The 21,130-nt window shown below is 44.5% G+C and overlaps 1 protein-coding gene and 1 long non-coding RNA gene across 48 annotated transcripts in view; one reads left to right on the top strand and one right to left on the bottom strand.

The window, feature by feature from the left end:
* Window positions 1-14,773, bottom strand: part of LOC118375452 (uncharacterized) — a 46,876-nt gene extending 32,103 nt beyond the window's left edge. Inside the window, exon 1 of one of the 2 annotated variants that reach the window (XR_008128625.1) lies at window positions 14,646-14,773. This is a non-coding gene — a long non-coding RNA (uncharacterized LOC118375452). Of the gene's footprint in view, window positions 1-93; window positions 554-14,645 lie in introns of those variants that run through there. The other variant, XR_008128626.1, reaches the window with a different exon arrangement.
* The window catches only part of LOC118383580 (potassium voltage-gated channel subfamily KQT member 1-like), a 52,410-nt gene continuing 46,050 nt past the window's right edge, over window positions 14,771-21,130 (top strand). For 45 of the 46 annotated variants that reach the window (XR_008128590.1, XR_008128576.1, XR_008128588.1 and 42 more), the window contains exon 1: window positions 14,771-15,416. Coding sequence is in view for 1 of the 46 variants with exons in the window: in XM_052514386.1 (XP_052370346.1) it covers window positions 15,055-15,416 (362 nt within the window). In the remaining 45 variants the exon portion in view is untranslated. The remainder of the gene's footprint in view (window positions 15,417-21,130) is intronic. The other variant, XM_052514386.1, reaches the window with a different exon arrangement.

Raw genomic sequence — 21,130 nt, 5'->3', positions numbered from 1 at the left:
TTTAGGCTGGGTTTCTGTACAGCACTTTGAGATATCAGCTGATGTAAAAAGGGCTATATAAATACATTTGATTTTATTTTGATCTGTACCCACCTTTCGACAAAGGCTCAGACTTCCCCAAAAAAGCAGGCTAGCAACACAGGCGGCTTGATGACAGGCTCCCTGTAACCAGCTATACTGATACCAATTGGTATTGAACGCCCTCACCGTTGCATCTGTATTCATGAAACGAATTCTCAGTTTTAGTTCGCATCTTTTCCGTGTACCCCAGAGAATGAACGGGGTTTTTCAACAAAGTCAACAAAATTGTAGGTAATGTCGGCGTCGAAAACTGCACACTGGAGCTGGTAACGTTAGCAAGCTAGCTACTGCTACTAACAGGGCAAATTGAAATAAATTGCACAAACACACATTCTAAAACCAAGAAAACAATTTTTAATCTACTTCATCCTTCTCTTGTAATTTGAAGAAACTAATTTGAAGAAATGCTCAACTATCTCTTTTCAATCTCCATCCAATAATGTCACCAAGTTTCTCAACACACATAAACCCCAATACAACTCACTTGGTTTGTTCTCTGATCCTAATCCTATGATTGGATGAACAACATGTCAGTTTATTCTGAAAATGCTTTGATTGATTGGAGGTCATCCTCTGGGAACTGGTCATAATTACCATGTATGTCTATGGAAGGGGGTGAGGCCTACAAGCCTCCTAGGCTTTCTATTGAAGTCAATGTACCCAGAGGAGGACAGAAACTAGCTGTTCCCTGGCTACACCATGGTGCTACCCAAGAGAGTGCTGTTGAAGTTACTATAGACCTTCATTGCAAAACAATGTGTTTTAATTATTTGGTGACATGAATATATTAGTATAGTTTAATCTAAAAACGATCACTTTTTTAGTGTTTCACTATTTTTATTTGTATGATATTTCACTGAGGAGGATGGTCCTCCCCTTCCTCCTCTAAGGAGCCTCCACTGGTATATGTACATATCTACCTCGATTACCTCGTACCGCTGCATAGTTGTTGTGACTGTTAGGGCCCAGGCTATCCAGCTATTTTTGTAACTGTTAGGGCCCAGGCTATCCACCTATTTTTGTGACTGTTAGGGCTCAGGCTATCCACTTGTTTTTGTGACTGTTACAATAGTTAGCCTGGATTATATCCCAGAACATATTGCAGGATCTTGGTAAATGGTGAACCCTACGCTACTGTGAACCCTACAACAGTAACCGTTGGGTTGCTAGACGCTCGTGTTATACGCCCGACCAAGCACCTTACTTTAGTTTTTGCCTTACGTGACCTTGTGTCTTACAGTATTTAACCATACCTAACATAACATATCATACTAATTTGAGTGTCCCGGATTTACATGTACTATGTTACGTCTAGTCTATGAGAAATATTACAAGCCTCTCCAATGACCTCACTGGCACTGCTGACACCAATGTAGTGAATTCTAAGATTTCTCTTCTTAAAATCAGATTTTAAAATACCACTATTTTGGTATTTGTTTCATTAGTCCACTGCTGATACAGTCCAAAATGTTTTGCATGTCAGCAATCAAGATATAGAATTTTTGAAAAAATAGAGTGATGTGTTTTGCTGGCCTACACGAATCTCTTCATGAATCTCGTGATTTTGACATCCTAATAAACAACTTCTAGGATGGTAGGTTCAAACTGATTTATGGAGTGATCGATAGAGCAGCCGAATTGAATGCAGGATGAGTCGTCATGCAAACGTTAACCCTAACACTAACCACACTGTTGCCGAGCATACCATTGAATGCAAGGGAAGTCAGGGAAGCCAGTGAGCATTTGGTCTCAATTGATTAAAAAATGATAAAATAATAACCAATCAGTGTTGAGCTAAACTGAGTGAGCTTAGCTGTAAATGGTCCTGGCGCACCAACACAAAGTGTCAAGTGAAGCCCATTTGGATTTGGCTCAGACCAATCACATCACATCAAGCCAAATATCATTGACAGAAAACTTGAATTGTTGCATCTTGTTGTGTCGTTGACCTTCGGTGGCTAGCTAGCTAGCTAAAATCGTTCATTTTCCTAAATTTGCCATGGATGGAGATAGGGATTTGGAATTGTGCTATTACCGTTCAAAAGTTTGGGGTTACTTAGAAATTACCTTGTTTTTGAAAGAAAAGCACAAAAAATGTCCATTAATTAAAATAACATGAAATTGATTAGAAATACAGTGTAGACATTGTTAATGTTATACATAAATGACTGTTGTAGCTGAAAATGGTTTTTGCAAAGAAAAAGCCATATCTCAGACTGGCCAATAAAAAGAAAAGATTAAGATGGGCAAAATAACACAGACACTGAACAGCGGAACTCTGTCTAGAAGGGCAGCATCCCGGGTTCGCCTCTTCACTGTTGACGTTGAGACTGGTGTTTCGCGGGTACTATTTGATGAAGCTGCCAGTTGAGGACTTATGGAGGTGTCTGTTTTTCAAACTAGACACTCTAATGTACTTGTCCTCTTGCTCAGTTGTGCACCGGGTCCTCCCACTCCTTTTTCTATTCTGCTTAGAGCCAGTTTAAACTGTTCTGTGAAGGGAGTAGTACACAGCGTTGTACGAGATCTTCAGTTTCTTGGCAATTTCTTGCATGGAATAACCTTCATTTCTCAGAACAAGAATAGACTGACGAGTTTCAGAAGAAAGGTCTTTTTTCTAGCCATATTTTAATGGACATAAAATGTGCTTTTCTTTCAAAAACAAGGACATTTCTAAGTGACCCCAAACGTTTGAATGGTAGTGTAATTCTCCATACTGGCCAATGATCATAACGGCCATTCTGGTCCTACCATAAATTCATACATTGTGCCCCTGGCCTGAGAGGATGGAAGTTCAACATGTAGATCGATGTAATAACGTTAGCCTAATGTTAACTAGCTGGCCTGGCGCATCATTGCCCATGAAAGGAAGTTAGGCTAACGAGCAAGCATTTTAGCCAGATAGCCTAGGACAACAAAAACTAAAAGAGTGTACTGTATGTTATGATTTTGAGTTATAGACCGTTTCAGAAACATTAAAGAGGAGGATGGCATGGGCAGTTCACTACAAAATAGGGTGAGTCAACATGTTTTTTCTGCTTGCACACACACACACACACACACACACACACACACCAGTACCATGGACAGCCACATCATATTTAGCTTACTTTGATAGGACTAAATCACTTGTAGTTGCCACTGTATTAGACTAAGCAGAGGTGATTAGATGATGTTGAAATGGTGCTGGAATAGTGGAGGCAAAGCCTGTTTTCTTTGTGACTTGCGGTATCTCTTCATGGTTATAAATCAATAGTTGTTTAGTGGTCAGAAAATGTCAGAAACATTACCTTGGTTGACCATGCAGTAGGTCACGTGAAGGGGGTTCTAACATGTTTTGTGGACTTCACCTGATATAGGTTGCTCTCCGGTTTTATGATAAAACAATGTTGTGGTTGAATCTAATCTTATTGTCTCGGCATTTAGGCCTATTTATCACAGTGGCAAGGCATATGTCGCCTAGTGATTAGATCGTTGGGCCAGTAACTGAAAGGTTGCTGGATTGAATCCCCGAGCTGATAAGGTAAAAGAAATCTCTGTCATTCTGCCACTGAACAAGGCAGTTAACCCACTGTTCCCCAGTGACCTAAGACGTGGATGTCGATTAAGCAGCTCCCCGCACCTCTCTGATTCAGAGGAGTTGGGTTAAATGGGGAAGACACATTTTAGTTGAATGCATTCATTTGTACTACTGACTAGGTCTCCCCCTTTCCCTATGAACTAACAGGTTATAGAGCAAACAACGCAATTACTGTAACTTGGCTTCCCGGTGATTTTACCCACGCATCGCTACTGGAACCATGTAGTAGGTTGTGCTGAGATATTAACAAAAACGTTTGTTATTTTTCGGTTTATAAACAACTAATTGACTGACATCAGTTCATTTACTTGAATTCCATTTAATTCTGGGAGCTCAATGTCCAGTTTCTGTAGAGATAAATTAGATCGAACCTGAACTGTGCGATGTAAAAGGGAGTTGCAGTTTTCAACCGGCCAATATTCTACGTAGTTTAACGCAGAAAACATGGTAATTAACTATAATGACCATAATCCATTGCGTGCACGCTTAAACTTGTCTGGTCTGTGCGGAGCATGCGAACGAGAGGGGTAGAAGGCAGTTTCTTCACGAGTCTGAAAATACATGATCTAAGTGATTGGTAGCAGAGTATGTGAGTGGAGCGGAGCTGGAGCGGACCGTGCCCAATTTGACTGGACCACTGAGCGAAAGGATGGAGCACTGAGCGAGATTCCCAAAGGCTGGAGCACTGAGCGAGATTCCCAAAGGCTGGAGCACTGAGCGAGATTCCCAAAGGCTGGAGCACTGAGCGAGATTCCCAAAGGATGGAGCACTGAGCGAGATTCCCAAAGGCTGGAGCACTGAGCGAGATTCCCAAAGGCTGGAGCACTGAGCGAGATTCCCAAAGGCTGGAGCACTGAGCGAGATTCCCAAAGGATGGAGCACTGAGCGAGATTCCCAAAGGCTGGAGCACTGAGCGAGATTCCCAAAGGATGGAGCACTGAGCGAGATTCCCAAAGGCTGGAGCACTGAGCGAGATTCCCAAAGGCTGGAGCACTGAGCGAGATTCCCAAAGGCTGGAGCACTGAGCGAGATTCCCAAAGGATGGAGCGTTGGTCTTCTCGCCCGCTCTAATTTCGCTCCTACAGCGCTCACTTCACGAGCGCAGGGCATGCCCGGCCCAGTGTGCATTTGTAGGCTACTTGTGTGCTGCTACAGCCCCTTGCTTTAGCTACTGTCATGGAGTTGAGTAAATATTTTCATAAAGAAACTGATAAAACACCCAGGTGTTAAATCAAGGTGACTTACAAAGATGAGGACCAAGAGCAAGAGAGGGAGTGTGGTGATGTAGTGTCCACAACTAAAGAAGAGAGGGAGTGTGGTGATGTAGTGTCCACAACTAAAGAATCATTGTGGAATCTGAAAAGACACATATCCCTAAAGAATTATAAAAATAAAAAAATCAAGTCAAATTTGATTTGTCACATGCACGTGAAATTCTTACTTACAAGCCCTTAACCAACAATGCAGTTTTAAATAAATATAAAAGTTTAAAAAACTCAAGTCAACGAAAAAAGAAAATAAATAACTTAACACAATAAAATAATAATAATGAGGCTATATACATGGGGTACCGGTACTGAGTCAATGTGCAGAGGTACACGTTAGAAGAGGTCATTTGTACATGTACTGTAGTAGGGGTAAAGTGACTATGCATAAATAATAAGCACTGAGTAGCAGCAGTGTAAAAACAAAGGGGTCAATGTAAATAGTCCGGTGGCCATTTGATTCATTGTTCAGCCGTCTTATGGCTTGCTGCTTTTGGAGGATCTGGGGACCCAGGACAAATCTGTTCAGTCTCCTGAGGGGGAAAAGGCGTTTCTTGGTGTGTTTGGACCATGGTAGTTTGTTGGTGATGTGGACACCAAGGAACTTGAAACTCTCGACCCGCTCCACTACAGCCCCGTCGATGTGAATGGGGGCGTGTTCGACACTCCTTTTCCTGTAGTCCACGATCAATTCCTTTGTTTTGTTCACATTAAGGGAGAGGTTGTTGTCGTGGCACCACACTGACAGGTCTATGACCTCCTCCCTATAGGCTGTCTGATCGTTGTCGGTGATCAGACCACTGTTGTGTCGTCAGCTAAATTAATGATGGTGTTGGAGTTGTGTTTGGCCACACAGTCGTAGGTGAACAGCGGCTACAAGAGCTGACTAAGCACGCACCCCTAAAGGGCTACCCATGTTGAGGATCAGCATGGCAGATGTGTTGATGCCTACCCTCACCACCTGGGGGCAGCCCATCAGGAAGTCCAGGATCCAGTTGAAGAGGGAGGTGTTTAGTCCTCGTGTCCTTAGCTTAGTGATGAGCTTTGTGGCCACTATGGTGTTGAACGCTGAGCGGTAGTCAATGAACAGCATTCTCACATAGGTGTTCCTTTTGTCCAGGTGGGAAAGGGCAGTGTGGAGTGCGATTGAGCTTGCGTCATCTGTGGTTCTGTTGGGGCTGTATGCGAATTGGAGTGGTTCTTGGGTTCCGGGATGATGGTGTTGATGTGATCCGTGACCAGCCATTCAAAGCACTTCATGGCTACAGACGTGAGTGCTACGGGGCGGTAGTCATTTCGGCAGGTTACCTTCGCTTTGTTGGGCACAGGGACTATGGTGGTCGCCTTGAAACATGTAGGTATGACAGACTCGGTCAGACAGAGGTTGAAAATGTCAGTGAAGACACTTGCCAGTTGGTCCATGCATGGTCTGAGTACACAACCTGATAATCCGTCTGGCCCCGCGGCGTTGTGAATGTTGACCTGATAAGGGGCTTGCTCACATCGGCAATGGAGAAGTGATACCACAGTCATCCGAAACAGCTAGTACTCTCATGCATGCTTCAGTGTTGCTAACCTCGAAGCGAGCATAAAAGGCATTTAGCCTGTCTGGTAGGCTTACAGCACTGGGCGGCAGGGTAGCCTAGTGGTTAGTGCGTTGGACTAGTAATCAGAATGTTGCAAGTTCGTATCCCCGAGCTGACATGGTACAAATCTGTTGTTCTGCCCCTGAACAGGCAGTTAACAGGCAGTTAAACCCACTGTTCCTAGGCCGTCAATGAAAATAAGAATTTCATTTTAACTGACTTGCCTAGTAAACGTAAAAAATGTAAATGGGCAGCTCGTGGCTGGTTTTCCCTTTGTAATAGTTTCAAGCCACATCCGACAAGCGTCAGAGCCGGTGTAGTAGCATTCAATCTTCGTCCTGTACTGATGGTTTGGCAGGATTTCTTAGAAGCGTCCGGATTAGTGTCCCGCTCCTTGAAAGCAGCAGCTGTAGCCTTTATTTCAGTGCGGATGTTGCCTGTAATCCATGGCTTCTGGTTTGGATATGTACTGTGGGGAAGACGTCTTCGATGCACTTATTGATGAAGCTGGTGACTGAGGTGGTTTTACTCCTCAATGCCATTGGCTGAATCCCGGAACATATTCCAGTCTGTGGTGTACTTACTATGTGCACATGCTAAAAGAAAGAAATGAAGTGGGTAGATAACAAGGTGTGTCATTGTAGCAAAGTACAGTATTTATAAACAAAAAATCTAATCTCTTTAACGTTTCCTTCATTTTTGTTCTGTTATTTATACAACAGGCCATTGATTGTAGCCTGACATATTCCAACGTTCAAGGAGATTTCCGTTTTGATTGGGTTATTTTGCCTAAAAACCTTTAGGCCTACCTATAGAAAAAATAAAATAAACTCTGCATCCCTGCCCAGACTGGCAAGAGTCAAAGGGTGTTTAGCATTCCCAGTGGCTCTGCAAGCACAGAGAAGATATTCTCCCCTGCTGGCCTGCTCTCCAGGCACCATCACATGAGCCTGAATCCATAGACTCTGGCCAAACTGGTGTTTCCAGAAATTAATTCAATGACACTGTTGACTGAGCCTAATAAGGCATTTTTAGTTTAATTTGTATTTAATTCTAAGTATATTCGCAATTGATAGACTATAATAATCTAATATAACAAAATGTTGTAAAAATGCTGAGAGCTTAATAATGTCACGGTCACGACTTCAGTCGAAGTCGGTCCCTCTCCTTGTTCCTGCGGCGTTCAGTGATCGACGTCACCGGTCTTCTAGCCATCGCCACTCCACCTTTCATTTTCCATTTGTTTTGTCTTGTTTTCCTGCACACCTGGTTTACATCTCCTCATAATTACTATGTGTATTTAGCCCTCTGTTCCCCCCATGTCTGTGTGTGGTATTGTTTATTGTCAGGTTGGTTCTTTCTCTGGTTTGCCCCATGTCTGTTGTACTTTGTACTGGGTTGTTGTACTTTGTACTGGGTGTTTATTGTACAGGTGGGTTGTTGTACTTTGTGCTGGGTTGTTGTACTTTGTGCTGGGTTGTTGTACTTTGTACTGGGTTGTTGTACTGGGGTTTTGTACTTTGTGCTGGGTTGTTGTACTTTGTACTGTTTGTACTTTGTTTTGTTGTACCTGGGTTGTTGTACTTTGTACTGGGTTGTTGTACTTTGTGCTGGGTTGTTGTACTTTGTGGGGTTGTTGTACTTTGTGCTGGGTTGTTGTACTTTGTGCTGGGTTGTTGTACTTTGTGCTGGGTTGTTGTACTTTGTACTGGGTTGTTGTACTTTGTACTGGGTTGTTGTTGTACTGTACTGGGTTGTTGTACTTTGTACTGGGTTTGTACTTGTACTTTGTACTGGGTTGTTGTACTGGGTTGTTGTACTGGGGTTGTTGTACTTTGTGGGTTGTTGTACTGGGTTGTTGTACTTTGTGCTGGGTTGTTGTACTTTGTGGGTTGTTGTACTTTGTACTGGGTTGTACTGTTGTACTTTGTACTGGGTTGTTGTACTTTGTTGTACTGGGTTTGTACTTTGTGCTGGGTTGTACTTTGTTGTACTGTACTGGGTTGTTGTACTTTGTACTGGGTTGTTGTACTTTGTGCTGGGTTGTTGTACTTTGTGTGGGGGTACTGTTGTACTGTTGTACTTTGTTGTACTTTGTACTGGGTTGTTGTACTTTGTACTGGGTTGTTGTACTTTGTACTGGGTTGTTGTACTTTGTGCTGGGTTGTTGTACTGTGCTGGGTTGTTGTACTTTGTGCTGGGTTGTTGTACTTTGTGGGTTGTTGTACTGGGGGTTGTTGTACTTTGTGGGTTGTTGTACTGGGGTTGTTGTACTTTGTGCTGGGTTGTTGTACTTTGTGCTGGGTTGTTGTACTTTGTGCTGGGTTGTTGTACTGGGGGTTGTTGTACTTTGTGCTGGGTTGTTGTACTTTGTGCTGGGTTGTTGTTGTACTGTGCTGGGTTGTTGTACTTTGTGCTGGGTTGTTGTACTTTGTGCTGGGTTGTTGTACTTTGTGGGTTGTTGTACTGGGTTGTTGTACTTTGGCTGGGTTGTTGTACTTTGTGCTGGGTTGTTGTACTTTGTGCTGGGTTGTTGTACTTTGTACTGGGTTGTTGTACTTTGTGCTGGGTTGTTGTACTTTGTGCTGGGTTGTTGTACTGTGCTGGGTTGTTGTACTTTGTGCTGGGTTGTTGTACTTTGTGCTGGGTTGTTGTACTTTGTGCTGGGTTGTTGTACTTTGTACTGGGTTGTTGTACTTTGTACTGGGTTGTTGTACTTTGTACTGGGTTGTTGTACTTTGTGCTGGGTTGTTGTACTTTGTGCTGGGTTGTTGTACTTTGTGCTGGGTTGTTGTACTTTGTGCTGGGTTGTTGTACTTTGTGCTGGGTTGTTGTACTTTGTACTGGGTTGTTGTACTTTGTGCTGGGTTGTTGTACTTTGTGCTGGGTTGTTGTACTTTGTGCTGGGTTGTTGTACTTTGTGCTGGGTTGTTGTACTTTGTGCTGGGTTGTTGTACTTTGTGCTGGGTTGTTGTACTTTGTACTGGGTTGTTGTACTTTGGGGTTGTTGTACTTTGTGCTGGGTTGTTGTACTTTGTGCTGGGTTGTTGTACTTTGTGCTGGGTTGTTGTACTTTGTGCTGGGTTGTTGTACTTTGTGCTGGGTTGTTGTACTTTGTGCTGGGTTGTTGTACTTTGTGTTGTACTTTGTGCTGGGTTGTTGTACTTTGTACTGGGTTGTTGTACTTTGTGCTGGGTTGTTGTACTTTGTACTGGGTTGTTGTACTTTGTACTGGGTTGTTGTACTTTGTGCTGGGTTGTTGTACTTTGTGCTGGGTTGTTGTACTGTGCTGGGTTGTTGTACTTTGTGCTGGGTTGTTGTACTTTGTGCTGGGTTGTTGTACTTTGTGCTGGGTTGTTGTACTTTGTGCTGGGTTGTTGTACTTTGTACTTTGTGCTGTACTGGGTTGTTGTACTTTACTGGGTGTTGTACTGTGCTGGGTTGTTGTACTTTGTGCTGGGTTGTTGTACTTTGTGCTGGGTTGTTGTACTTTGTACTGGGGGTTGTTGTACTTTGTACTGGGTTGTTGTACTTTGTGGGTTGTTGTACTTTGTACTGGGTTGTTGTACTTTGTGCTGGGTTGTTGTACTTTGTGCTGGGTTGTTGTACTTTGTGCTGGGTTGTTGTACTTTGTACTGGGTTGTTGTACTTTGTGCTGGGTTGTTGTACTTTGTGCTGGGTTGTTGTACTTTGTACTGGGTTGTTGTACTTTGTACTGGGTTGTTGTACTTTGTACTGGGTTGTTCTTTGGGCATTTGTTTTTTGTGTGCTGGGTGTTCTGTTGGGTTGTTGTACTAATTATATTGCCTCAGTAAAGGTTGCTTTGTCCACTCATCTCTGCTCTCCTGCTGCCTGGGTTGTTGTACTCTGTGCTGGGTTGTTGTACTCTGTGCTGGGTTGTTGTACTTTGTACTGGGTTGTTGTACTTTGTACTGTCTCACTTGTTCTTTGGGCATTTGTTTTTGTGACGTGTTCTGTTCTAATTATATTGCCTCAGTAAAGTGCTTTGTCCACTCATCTCTGCTCTCCTGCGCCTGACTTCCATGCACCAGCTACACCCACCACTTGACAGTCACCGACTCCCTACCAGCCTAGTGTGTCACACTCGCTAATGCTTCACAATGTGTTTATTTGTAGGCTATAGCCTTGAAATAATTGAAATATTATAGCCTAAATAATTCATATTCTTAGGCTCCCTGTCTGGGTCCTGACCTATTTAAAGTGTTTCTATGATGTTAACTATGACATAGAGACTATTTGAAATGATGAGAACTTCTTACATTCACCTTTTCATGTTAATTATAATACTTTTCATTCAAATCATATGGTTTGGTTTCAATACTTCAAACCCAAATGGTAATGTAGGTCCAGGTAGTCACAACAATAGATGGGTGTTGGTTAAATGGTAGGTCCAGGTAGTCACAACAATAGATGGGTGTTGGTTAAATGGTAGGTCCAGGTAGTCACAACAATAGATTGGTGTTGGTTAAATGGTATGTCCAGGAAGTCCCAACAATAGATGAGTGTTGGTTAAATGGTAGGTCCAGGTAGTCACAACAATAGATGGGTGTTGGTTAAATGGTAGGTCCAGGTAGTCACAACAATAGATTGGTATTGGTTAAATGGTATGTCCAGGAAGTCCCAACAATAGATGAGTGTTGGTTAAATGGTAGGTCCAGGTAGTCACAACAATAGATTGGTGTTGGTTAAATGGTATGTCCAGGAAGTCCCAACAATAGATGAGTGTTGGTTAAATGGTATGTCCAGGAAGTCCCAACAATAGATGAGTGTTGGTTAAATGGTAGGTCCAGGTAGTCACAACAATAGATGGGTCTTGGTTAAACTGTTATTTTAATGAATGGATCAAATTTGGGGTGGCAGTTTTGGGGGGATTTGAAGCGCGATGAGCAACCGTTCAACTCCACTCACATACTCTGATTGATAGTTGGTATTCAGCAATCATGAAATTATACCTTATTTACACTGAACAAAAATATAAAACGCAACATATTAAGTGTTGGCCCCATGTTTCATGAGCTAAAATAAAAGTTCTCAGAAGTTTTCCATGCGCACAAAAAGCATATTTAAAAAATATATATATATGTATATCCCTGTTAGTCAGCATTTCTCTTTTGCCAAGATAATCCATCCACCTGGCAGGTGTGGCATATCAAGAAGCTGATTAAACAGCATGATCTTTGCACAGGTGCACCTTGTGCTGGGAGACAAAATGCCACTCTATTAGTTTGCCACACAACACAATGCCACAGATGTCTCAAGTTTTGAGGGAGCACGCAATTGGCTTACTGACTGCAGGAATGTGCACCAGAGCTGTTGCCAGATAATTTCATTTTAATTTCTCTACCATAAGCCACCTCCAACATTGTTTTAGAGAATTTGGGAGTACGTCCAACCGGCCTCACAGCTGTAGACCACGTGTAACTATGCCAGCCCAGGACCTCCATATCCGGCTTCTTCAACTGCGGGATCGTCTGAGACCAGCCACCTGGACAGCTGATGAAACTGTGGGTTTGCACAACTGAAGAATTTCTGCACAAACTGTCAGAAACAATCTCAGGGAAGCTAATTTGTGTGCTTGTCGTCCTCACAAGGGTCTTGATCTGGCTGCAGTTTGGAGTTGTAATCCTACTTCAATGGGCAAATGCTCACCTTCGATGGCCATTGGCACGCTGGGGAATTGTGCTCTTTACAGATGAATCCTGGTATTAACTTTACCGGGCAGATAATGCATGTCGCAAGGATCTGTCCACAATTGCTGGAAGCTGAAAATGTCCCAGTTCTTCCATGTTCTGCATACTCACCAGACATGTCACCCATTGAGCATGTTTGGGATGCTCTGGATCAACATGTACGACAGCGTGTTCCAATTCTAGCCAATATCCAGCCATTTTGCACAGCCATTGAAAGGAGTGGGACAACATTCCACATGCCACAGTCAACAGCCTGATCAACTCTATGCAAAGGAGATGTGTCGGGCTGCATGAGGCAAATGGTGGTCACACCAGATACTGACTGGTTTTCTGATCACACCAGATACTGACTGGTTTTCTGATCACACCAGATACTGACTGGTTTTCTGATCACACCAGATACTGACTGGTTTTCTGATCACACCAGATACTGACTGGTTTTCTGATCACACCAGATACTGACTGGTTTTCTGATCACACCAGATACTGACTGGTTTTCTGATCACACCAGATACTGACTGGTTTTCTGATCACACCAGATACTGACTGGTTTTCTGATCACACCAGATACTGACTGGTTTTCTGATCACACCAGATACTGACTGGTTTTCTGATCACACCAGATACTGACTGGTTTTCTGATCACACCAGATACTGACTGGTTTTCTGATCACACCAGATACTGACTGGTTTTCTGATCACACCAGATACTGACTGGTTTTCTGATCACACCAGATACTGACTGGTTTTCTGATCACACCAGATACTGACTGGTTTTCTGATCACACCAGATACTGACTGGTTTTCTGATCACACCAGATACTGACTGGTTTTCTGATCACACCAGATACTGACTGGTTTTCTGATCACACCAGATACTGACTGGTTTTCTGATCACACCAGATACTGACTGGTTTTCTGATCACACCAGATACTGACTGGTTTTCTGATCACACCAGATACTGACTGGTTTTCTGATCAAACCAGATACTGACTGGTTTTCTGATCACACCAGATACTGACTGGTTTTCTGATCACACCAGATACTGACTGGTTTTCTGATCACACCAGATACTGACTGGTTTTCTGATCCACACCCCTATCTTTGTTTTAAAGGTATCTGTGAGCAACAGATGCATATCTGTATTCCCAGTCATGTGAAATCCATAGGTTAAGGACTAATGCATTTATTTAAATTGACTGATTTCCTTATATGAACTGTAACTCAGTAAAATCTTTGAAATTGTTGCATGATGCGTTTATATTTTTGTTCGGTGTACTATGAAGAACTAATAAAAATAGTTATTTTGTTAGACAGAACAGGCAGCAGCTCTACAGAGATGAGATGTCTTGGAATGAAATAATCTAGTGATCAAATAAAACATATTTAATGAAGGTAAAGTAATGTGAATAAATGATGGTTAGTAAAGTGATAAACAGTAATGGGCCGTGACAACCATCATGGGACTTTTATTTAATTTTTTTAACCTTTATTTAACTAGTTAAGAACAAATTCTTATTTTCAATTACGGCCTAGGAACAGTGGGTTAACTGCCTGTTCAGGGGCAGAACGACAGATTTGTACCTTGTCAGCTCTGGGATTCGAACTTGCAACCTTTTGCTTACTAGTCCAACACTCTAACCACTAGGCTACCCTGCCGCCTCATTGTTTTATTCTGTGTTACAGCATTCAACCAACATAATGCGTAGTGCATTTAATGTATTACAAAAAAAATGATCGAAACCGAACCATAATTATTTTTTAAATAATCGAACCGAAACTGAACCGACATTAAAAAGCACTAATCGCTCAGCACTAGCAGTAGGCTAGTGCTCTCTCACATTCAGGTCATCAGGTAAGGTAGGTTAATGTGTACCTGACAACAGAGGCTGTCATCACTAGAACGCCACATTACTTTTCTCAATTAAAAGCCTTGTATAAGGCAAGCAAACCAGTGTCCCTCGTTCACTATCAAGGATGGTCAAGGTCATTTAAATGAATTCCGCATTGTAACTTTACACAGAGACAGTCAAGCATGGTATTGTTACTGATGTTATCATTACAGGACACAAACTGCCAGTAGGGTATGGTATGCTTTCGTGGAGTTAATTGGTAAAGAGATGGGAAGAGCGTGTTAGAGAGAGAGAGAGATAACGAAAGAGAGAGGGGGAGAGAGAGAGATAATGAAAGAGAGAGGGGGGAGAGAGAGAGAGAATGAAAGAGAGAGGGAGAGAGATAATGAAAGAGAGAGGGGGGGAGAGAGAGAGATAATGAAAGAGAGAGGGGGAGAGAGAGATAATGAAAGAGAGGGGGAGAGAGATAATGAAAGAGAGGGGGTAGAGAGCAAGAGAGGGGGAGAGCGAGTGAGAGAGTGTGTGTGTGTGCTGTTGTTCTATGCTGTTTTGAGGGGTCAACACTCACCAACTCAACACTCACAGCTGCAAATTATTGTTGTTCAATGCTGCCCAGAGGGCACTGCCTCCCCTTTTGTGCGATCAAGCGCGAAACAAGCACGCACAAGTAAGTCAACTGATGATAAGTAGTAGTCTAACCGTCCAGCAACAGGTAGGGACATTTCTTCCGTAATTTAACATGTGTCGGATACTTGCTCCACCAATGTAAGCTGTTATAATAGGGTTTCAGAAAGCGGCGGTCAGAGAGACATATCCGACAAGGCAGCGGCTTTAGTACGATTTTTGTTGTTGTTGTTTTTCGCGCACCGCACCGCACCGCACCGCATGCAGGCTCTGTTTTGTCCCACTTCATTTAAAGTCCGCAATACGCGGAGACTAAAGCGTGTGTCCGTCCCATTGATGAGAAAACAAACAGCATGTCATCTCCAGACAAGACAACCCAAAGGAATGAAGTCCTGAATAACATACGGAGATCCTCGATGGTGGCGGGACATGGGAGAAAACAGACGGAGTTTGAGATGTCACAAGCCGCGTCAGCCTCACAACCTGGAGCGCATATTTCTAACAACAGGTTTCTGTGTGACGCCGAGGGCATCACCATTCACACAACTGTCACTCGACCGTCGGTGTCTCACCTACCCGGGCTCAATCTGAACCCCCGGATGTCCGTATACAGCACAACTCGTCAAGTTTTCAGCCGTGCTTACATTCAAGGACGCGCTTATAACTTTCTGGAAAGACCATCTGGGTGGAAATGCTTCGTGTATCACTTCTCGGTGTGAGTGTTTATAATGAATAACTTTGATATAACAATAACACATTACTTGCATTTGTCAACCATGCCAAGTGCGTTGTGGGCGTTTTGCCAAATGATTCAAAGCAGTTGAAGGGCATGACACTAGGCTATCCTTTTGGTTATTTCTAGTCGTCCTAATACAATACTTTACACGTGATTAACGGTACAATTATGTTACTGAATTACACTATAGGCTATAAAATGGAGGCTATATGTAGACGTATACAGCTGAACAAACTCCCTTCAGTATTTAATGAACATCATGGGGGCACTGGCGTCAGACTGCTATTATGTAGTATTGACTGTTTTGTCTGAACGTGGCATTTCTGCCAATCTCCATGGTCTGGTTTCCTGGACACATATTAAGCCTATGCCTGGTCTAAAAATACTGTATATTTCAATGGAGATTCTCAGTTGAGCAGACTTTTTAGTCTAGGGGAAACCAGCCCTATATCATCATGATGTCCAGGAGAAACCAGCCCTATATCATCATGTTGCCCAGGGGAAACCAGCCCTATATCATCATGTTGCCCAGGGGAAACCAGCCCTATATCATCATGGTGTCCACGGGAAAGCAGCCCTATATCATCATGTTGCCCAGGGGAAACCAGCCCTATATCATCATGTTGTCCAGGGGAAACCAGTCCTATATCATGTTGTCCAGGGGAAACCAGTCCTATATCATCATGTTGCCCAGGGGAAACCAGTCCTATATCATGTTGTCCAGGGGAAACCAGCCCTATATCATCATGGTGTCCACGGGAAACCAGCCCTATATCATCATGGTGTCCACGGGAAACCAGCCCTATATCATCATGTTGTCCAGGGGAAACCAGCCCTATATCATCATGTTGTCCACGGGAAACCAGCCCTATATCATCATGTTGTCCAGGGGAAACCAGCCCTATGTCATCATGGTGTCCAGGGGAAACCAGCCCTATATCATCATTTAGTCTAGGGGAAACCAGCCCTATATCATCATGTTGCCCAGGGGAAACCAACCCTATATCATCATGTTGTCCAGGAGAAACCAGCCCTATATCATCATGATGTCCAGGGGAAACCAGCCCTATATCATGTTGCCCAGGGGAAACCAACCCTATATCATCATGTTGTCCAGGGGAAACCAGCCCTATATCATGTTGCCCAGGGGAAACCAGCCCTATATCATCATGTTGTCCAGGGGAAACCAGCCCTATATCATGTTGCCCAGGGGAAACCAACCCTATATCATCATGTTGTCCAGGAGAAACCAGCCCTATATCATCATGATGTCCAGGAGAAACCAGCCCTATATCATCATGGTGTCCTGGGGAAACCAGCCCTATATCATGTTGCCCAGGGGAAACCAGCCCTATATCATCATGTTGTCCAGGGGAAACCAACCCTATATCATCATGTTGCCCAGGGGAAACCAACCCTATATCATCATGTTGTCCAGGAGAAACCAGCCCTATATCATCATGATGTCCAGGAGAAACCAGCCCTATATCATCATGGTGTCCTGGGGAAACCAGCCCTATATCATGTTGCCCAGGGGAAACCAGCCCTATATCATGTTGCCCAGGGGAAACCAGCCCTATATCATCATGGTGTCCTGGGGAAACCAGCCCTATATCATGTTGCCCAGGGGAAACCAGCCCTATATCATGTTGCCCAGGGGAAACCAGCCCTATATCATGTTGCCCAGGGGAAACCAGCCCTATATCATGTTGCCCAGGGGAAACCAGCCCTATATCATCATGGTGTCCTGGGGAAACCAGCCCTATATCATCATGGTGTCCACGGGAAACCAGCCCTATATCATCATGGTGTCCTGGGGAAACCAGCCCTATATCATCATGTTGTCCAGGGGAAACCAGCCCTATATCATCATGATGTCCAGGAGAAACCAGCCCTATATCATCATGGTGTCCTGGGGAAACCAGCCCTATGTCATCATGTTGCCCAGGGGAAACCAGCCCTATATCGTCATGGTGTCCAGGGGAAACCAGCCCTATATCATCATGTTGCCCAGGGGAAACCAGCCCTATATCATCATGTTGTCCAGGGGAAACCAGCCCTATATCATCATGTTGCCCAGGGGAAACCAGCCCTATATCATGTTGTCCAGGGGAAACCAGCCCTATATCATCATGTTGCCCAGGGGAAACCAGCCCTATATCATGTTGTCCAGGGGAAACCAGCCCTATATCATCATGTTGCCCAGGGGAAACCAGCCCTATATCATGTTGTCCAGGGGAAACCAGCCCTATATCATCATGGTGTCCAGGGGAAACCAGCCCTATATCATGTTGTCCAGGGGAAACCAGCCCTATATCATGTTGTCCAGGAGAAACCAGCCCTATATCATGTTGTCCAGGGGAAACCAGCCCTATATCATCATGTTGCCCAGGGGAAACCAGCCCTATATCATGTTGTCCAGGGGAAACCAGCCCTATATCATCATGGTGTCCACGGGAAACCAGCCCTATATCATAACATGTTGTCCAGGGACGTGGGCATACTGTAAGTGTAAGGGGCCTGATCTATGGCTGAGGAATGTTCAGTCTGAAGACCAACCCCCAGTGCTCAGTATCTCCTCTCACTGGAGTTGATAGCAGGCAGCTAAACTTGGCAGGCTGGCTGCTTAGAGAACAGTAGCCTGACACTGCCACTCCATGACCTGCTGGTGAGGGATGGGGGATGCCTGATGCAGGCTGGCTGCTTTGGGTGAGCCTGATGCATCAGGGCAGAGATAGGCCGATGCATCAGGGCAGAGATAGGCCGATGCATCAGGGCAGAGATAGGCCCGATGCATCAGGGCAGAGATAGGCCGATGCATCAGGGCAGAGATAGGCCGATGCATCAGGGCAGAGAGAGTCCCGATGCATCAGGGCAGAGAGAGTCCCGATGCATCAGGGCAGAGAGAGTCCCGATGCATCAGGGCAGAGAGAGTCCCGATGCATCAGGGCAGAGATAGACCCGATGCATCAGGGCACAGATAGACCCGATGCATCACGGCACAGATAGACCCGATGCATCACGGCAGAGATGGACCCGATGCATCAGGGCAGAGAGAGTCCCGATGCATCAGGGCAGAGAGTCCCGATGCATCAGGGCAGAGAGAGTCCCGATGCATCAGGGCAGAGAGAGTCCCGATGCATCAGGGCAGAGAGAGTTCCGATGCATCAGGGCAGAGAGGGTCCCGATGCATCAGGGCAGAGAGGGTCCCGATGCATCAGGGCAGAGATGGTACCGATGCATCAGGGCAGAGAGATAGTTCCGATGCATCAGGGCAGAGATAGTTCCGATGCATCAGGGCACAGATAGACCCGATGCATCAGGGCAGAGAGAGTCCCGATGCATCAGGGCAGAGAGAGTCCCGATGCATCAGGGCAGAGAGAGTCCCGATGCATCAGGGCAGAGATAGACCCGATGCATCAGGGCACAGATAGACCCGATGCATCACGGCAGAGATGGACCCGATGCATCAGGGCAGAGAGAGTCCCGATGCATCAGGGCAGAGAGTCCCGATGCATCAGGGCAGAGAGAGTCCCGATGCATCAGGGCAGAGAGAGTCCCGATGCATCAGGGCAGAGAGAGTCCCGATGCATCAGGGCAGAGAGAGTTCCGATGCATCAGGGCAGAGAGGGTCCCGATGCATCAGGGCAGAGAGGGTCCCGATGCATCAGGGCAGAGATGGTACCGATGCATCAGGGCAGAGAGATAGTTCCGATGCATCAGGGCAGAGAGAGTCCCGATGCATCAGGGCAGAGAGAGTCCCGATGCATCAGGGCAGAGAGAGTCCCGATGCATCAGGGCAGAGAGAGTCCCGATGCATCAGGGCAGAGAGAGTCCCGATGCATCAGGGCAGAGAGAGTCCCGATGCATCAGGGCAGAGAGGGTCCCGATGCATCAGGGCAGAGATGGTCCCGATGCATCAGGGCAGAGAGATAGTTCCGATGCATCAGGGCAGAGAGATAGTTCATATGCATCAGGGCAGAGAGAGTCCCGATGCATCAGGGCAGAGAGAGTCCCGATGCATCAGGGCAGAGAGGGTCCCGATGCATCAGGGCAGAGAGGGTCCCGATGCATCAGGGCAGAGATGGTCCCGATGCATCAGGGCAGAGAGATAGTCCCGATGCATCAGGGCAGAGATAGACCTGTTAGCACTGGATACCAAAGGACCACCACTACAATGTCTAGCGTTCCAACGAGCGTGCAAGGTAAACTAAATAACTACTTCATAGATTAATTTGTATTTAGGCAGTATTTTCCTCACCTGTTTAGGAGGCCAATCACAGCACTGTCCTAATTGTGACATAATAGATGTTAAGAGTCTGGACAGTTGGGTTCTGACTTTCTAAGTAACTTTACGTTTACAAAGGTCATGTCTAGCGTTCCAATGAGGGTGCAAGGTAAACCCTTTCCTTTTTTACACGAAACACGTGTCTTTTCTTACTACCACTGGCTTTGCTGATAGCCGCTTTAACGAGGGACGTATTTACTATAGCGAGGTGTCCATCCAATTGGCGACAGTTTTTCATGTGAATATTCTAAAACCCTCATTTTCCCACCCACATATGTGTTTCCATCTAATTGACTTGTGTCAGATAAAAAAGGCTGTGCGTGATGACGTAGTGCACATAAACATACCCTTTCGCGCTTAAATTCCACGTACGGAATACAAAAAATACAAATGACATTGATTTCCATCGCATTTTTAACTGTTATAGTTTTCTCACAACAAAATGTTGCGTTATGTAGAGACTGTGCCCACTCTAGAATTGGCACGGTGTGCTCTAGCCAACAGCGCGCAGATACTACGCATATCCGACATTACATGATGAGATTATTATGGACAAAAGAGCAAGATTATTTTTATTTGTCAAATGGCAGCTAAACATCGATGATCATGTCATCAGAATAAGACCTTTCATTTTTGGAGCATCAAACTCATCACCTTGCAGTTTCACCAACCTGTGAATTTCTTCATAATGTATTTCATCTGTAGCCTAATACACTGCCTGCTTTCCCGACGAGTCGTAGTGGGAGGAGCACACAACATGTCATCCCGTGACTCAAAGTTTACGTTGATATTATGGTTATTATATCAATATTTGCACATAAAAGCGTTTCCAATGAAATTTCTCGCATAATAATTCATTTTACCGACACAAAAAGATCCCACCTTGTCTATTTTTTGGTTCTGGTTGACTTTTGGAAAGTATACATAATTGTTTTCTGTTTCCATGTCAAGCCTGGAATTACTTTTTAAATGTTTTCATCTGAAATGTACTTTACTTACATGAAAAGGTTGGATGGAAACCTGGTTTATAACTGTGATATGTGGTTGTCTCACCTAGCTACCTTGAGATGAATGCACCAACTTTAAGTCACTCTGGGTACTAGCGTCTGCTAAATAACTCAAATGTAATGTTAATGTTATTTCATTGTTGTGTAACTATAAGAGTGGGAGGCAGGAATGAACATTGGCTTATCACTGACCCAGAGTGAGCGCTCCAGACAGAGTGCTATCAGGACTGCAGGACCTCCCCCACAAGAGAGAGAGAGAGTGTGTGTGTGTGTGTGTGTGTTTGCATGGTTGAATAGTTCCGTTACACCATGACCTCTGTAGTGTTGGCATGTTGCCTCAAGCTATGTGCTTGTGCTACTTACTGTATGCTGTTTACAATGCTTCCATTGATAATGAC

This window comes from Oncorhynchus keta, unplaced genomic scaffold, assembly GCF_023373465.1.
Source record: "Oncorhynchus keta strain PuntledgeMale-10-30-2019 unplaced genomic scaffold, Oket_V2 Un_scaffold_17407_pilon_pilon, whole genome shotgun sequence".
Lineage (NCBI taxonomy): Eukaryota > Metazoa > Chordata > Actinopteri > Salmoniformes > Salmonidae > Oncorhynchus > Oncorhynchus keta.
This window is presented reverse-complemented; position numbering and strand designations above follow the sequence as displayed.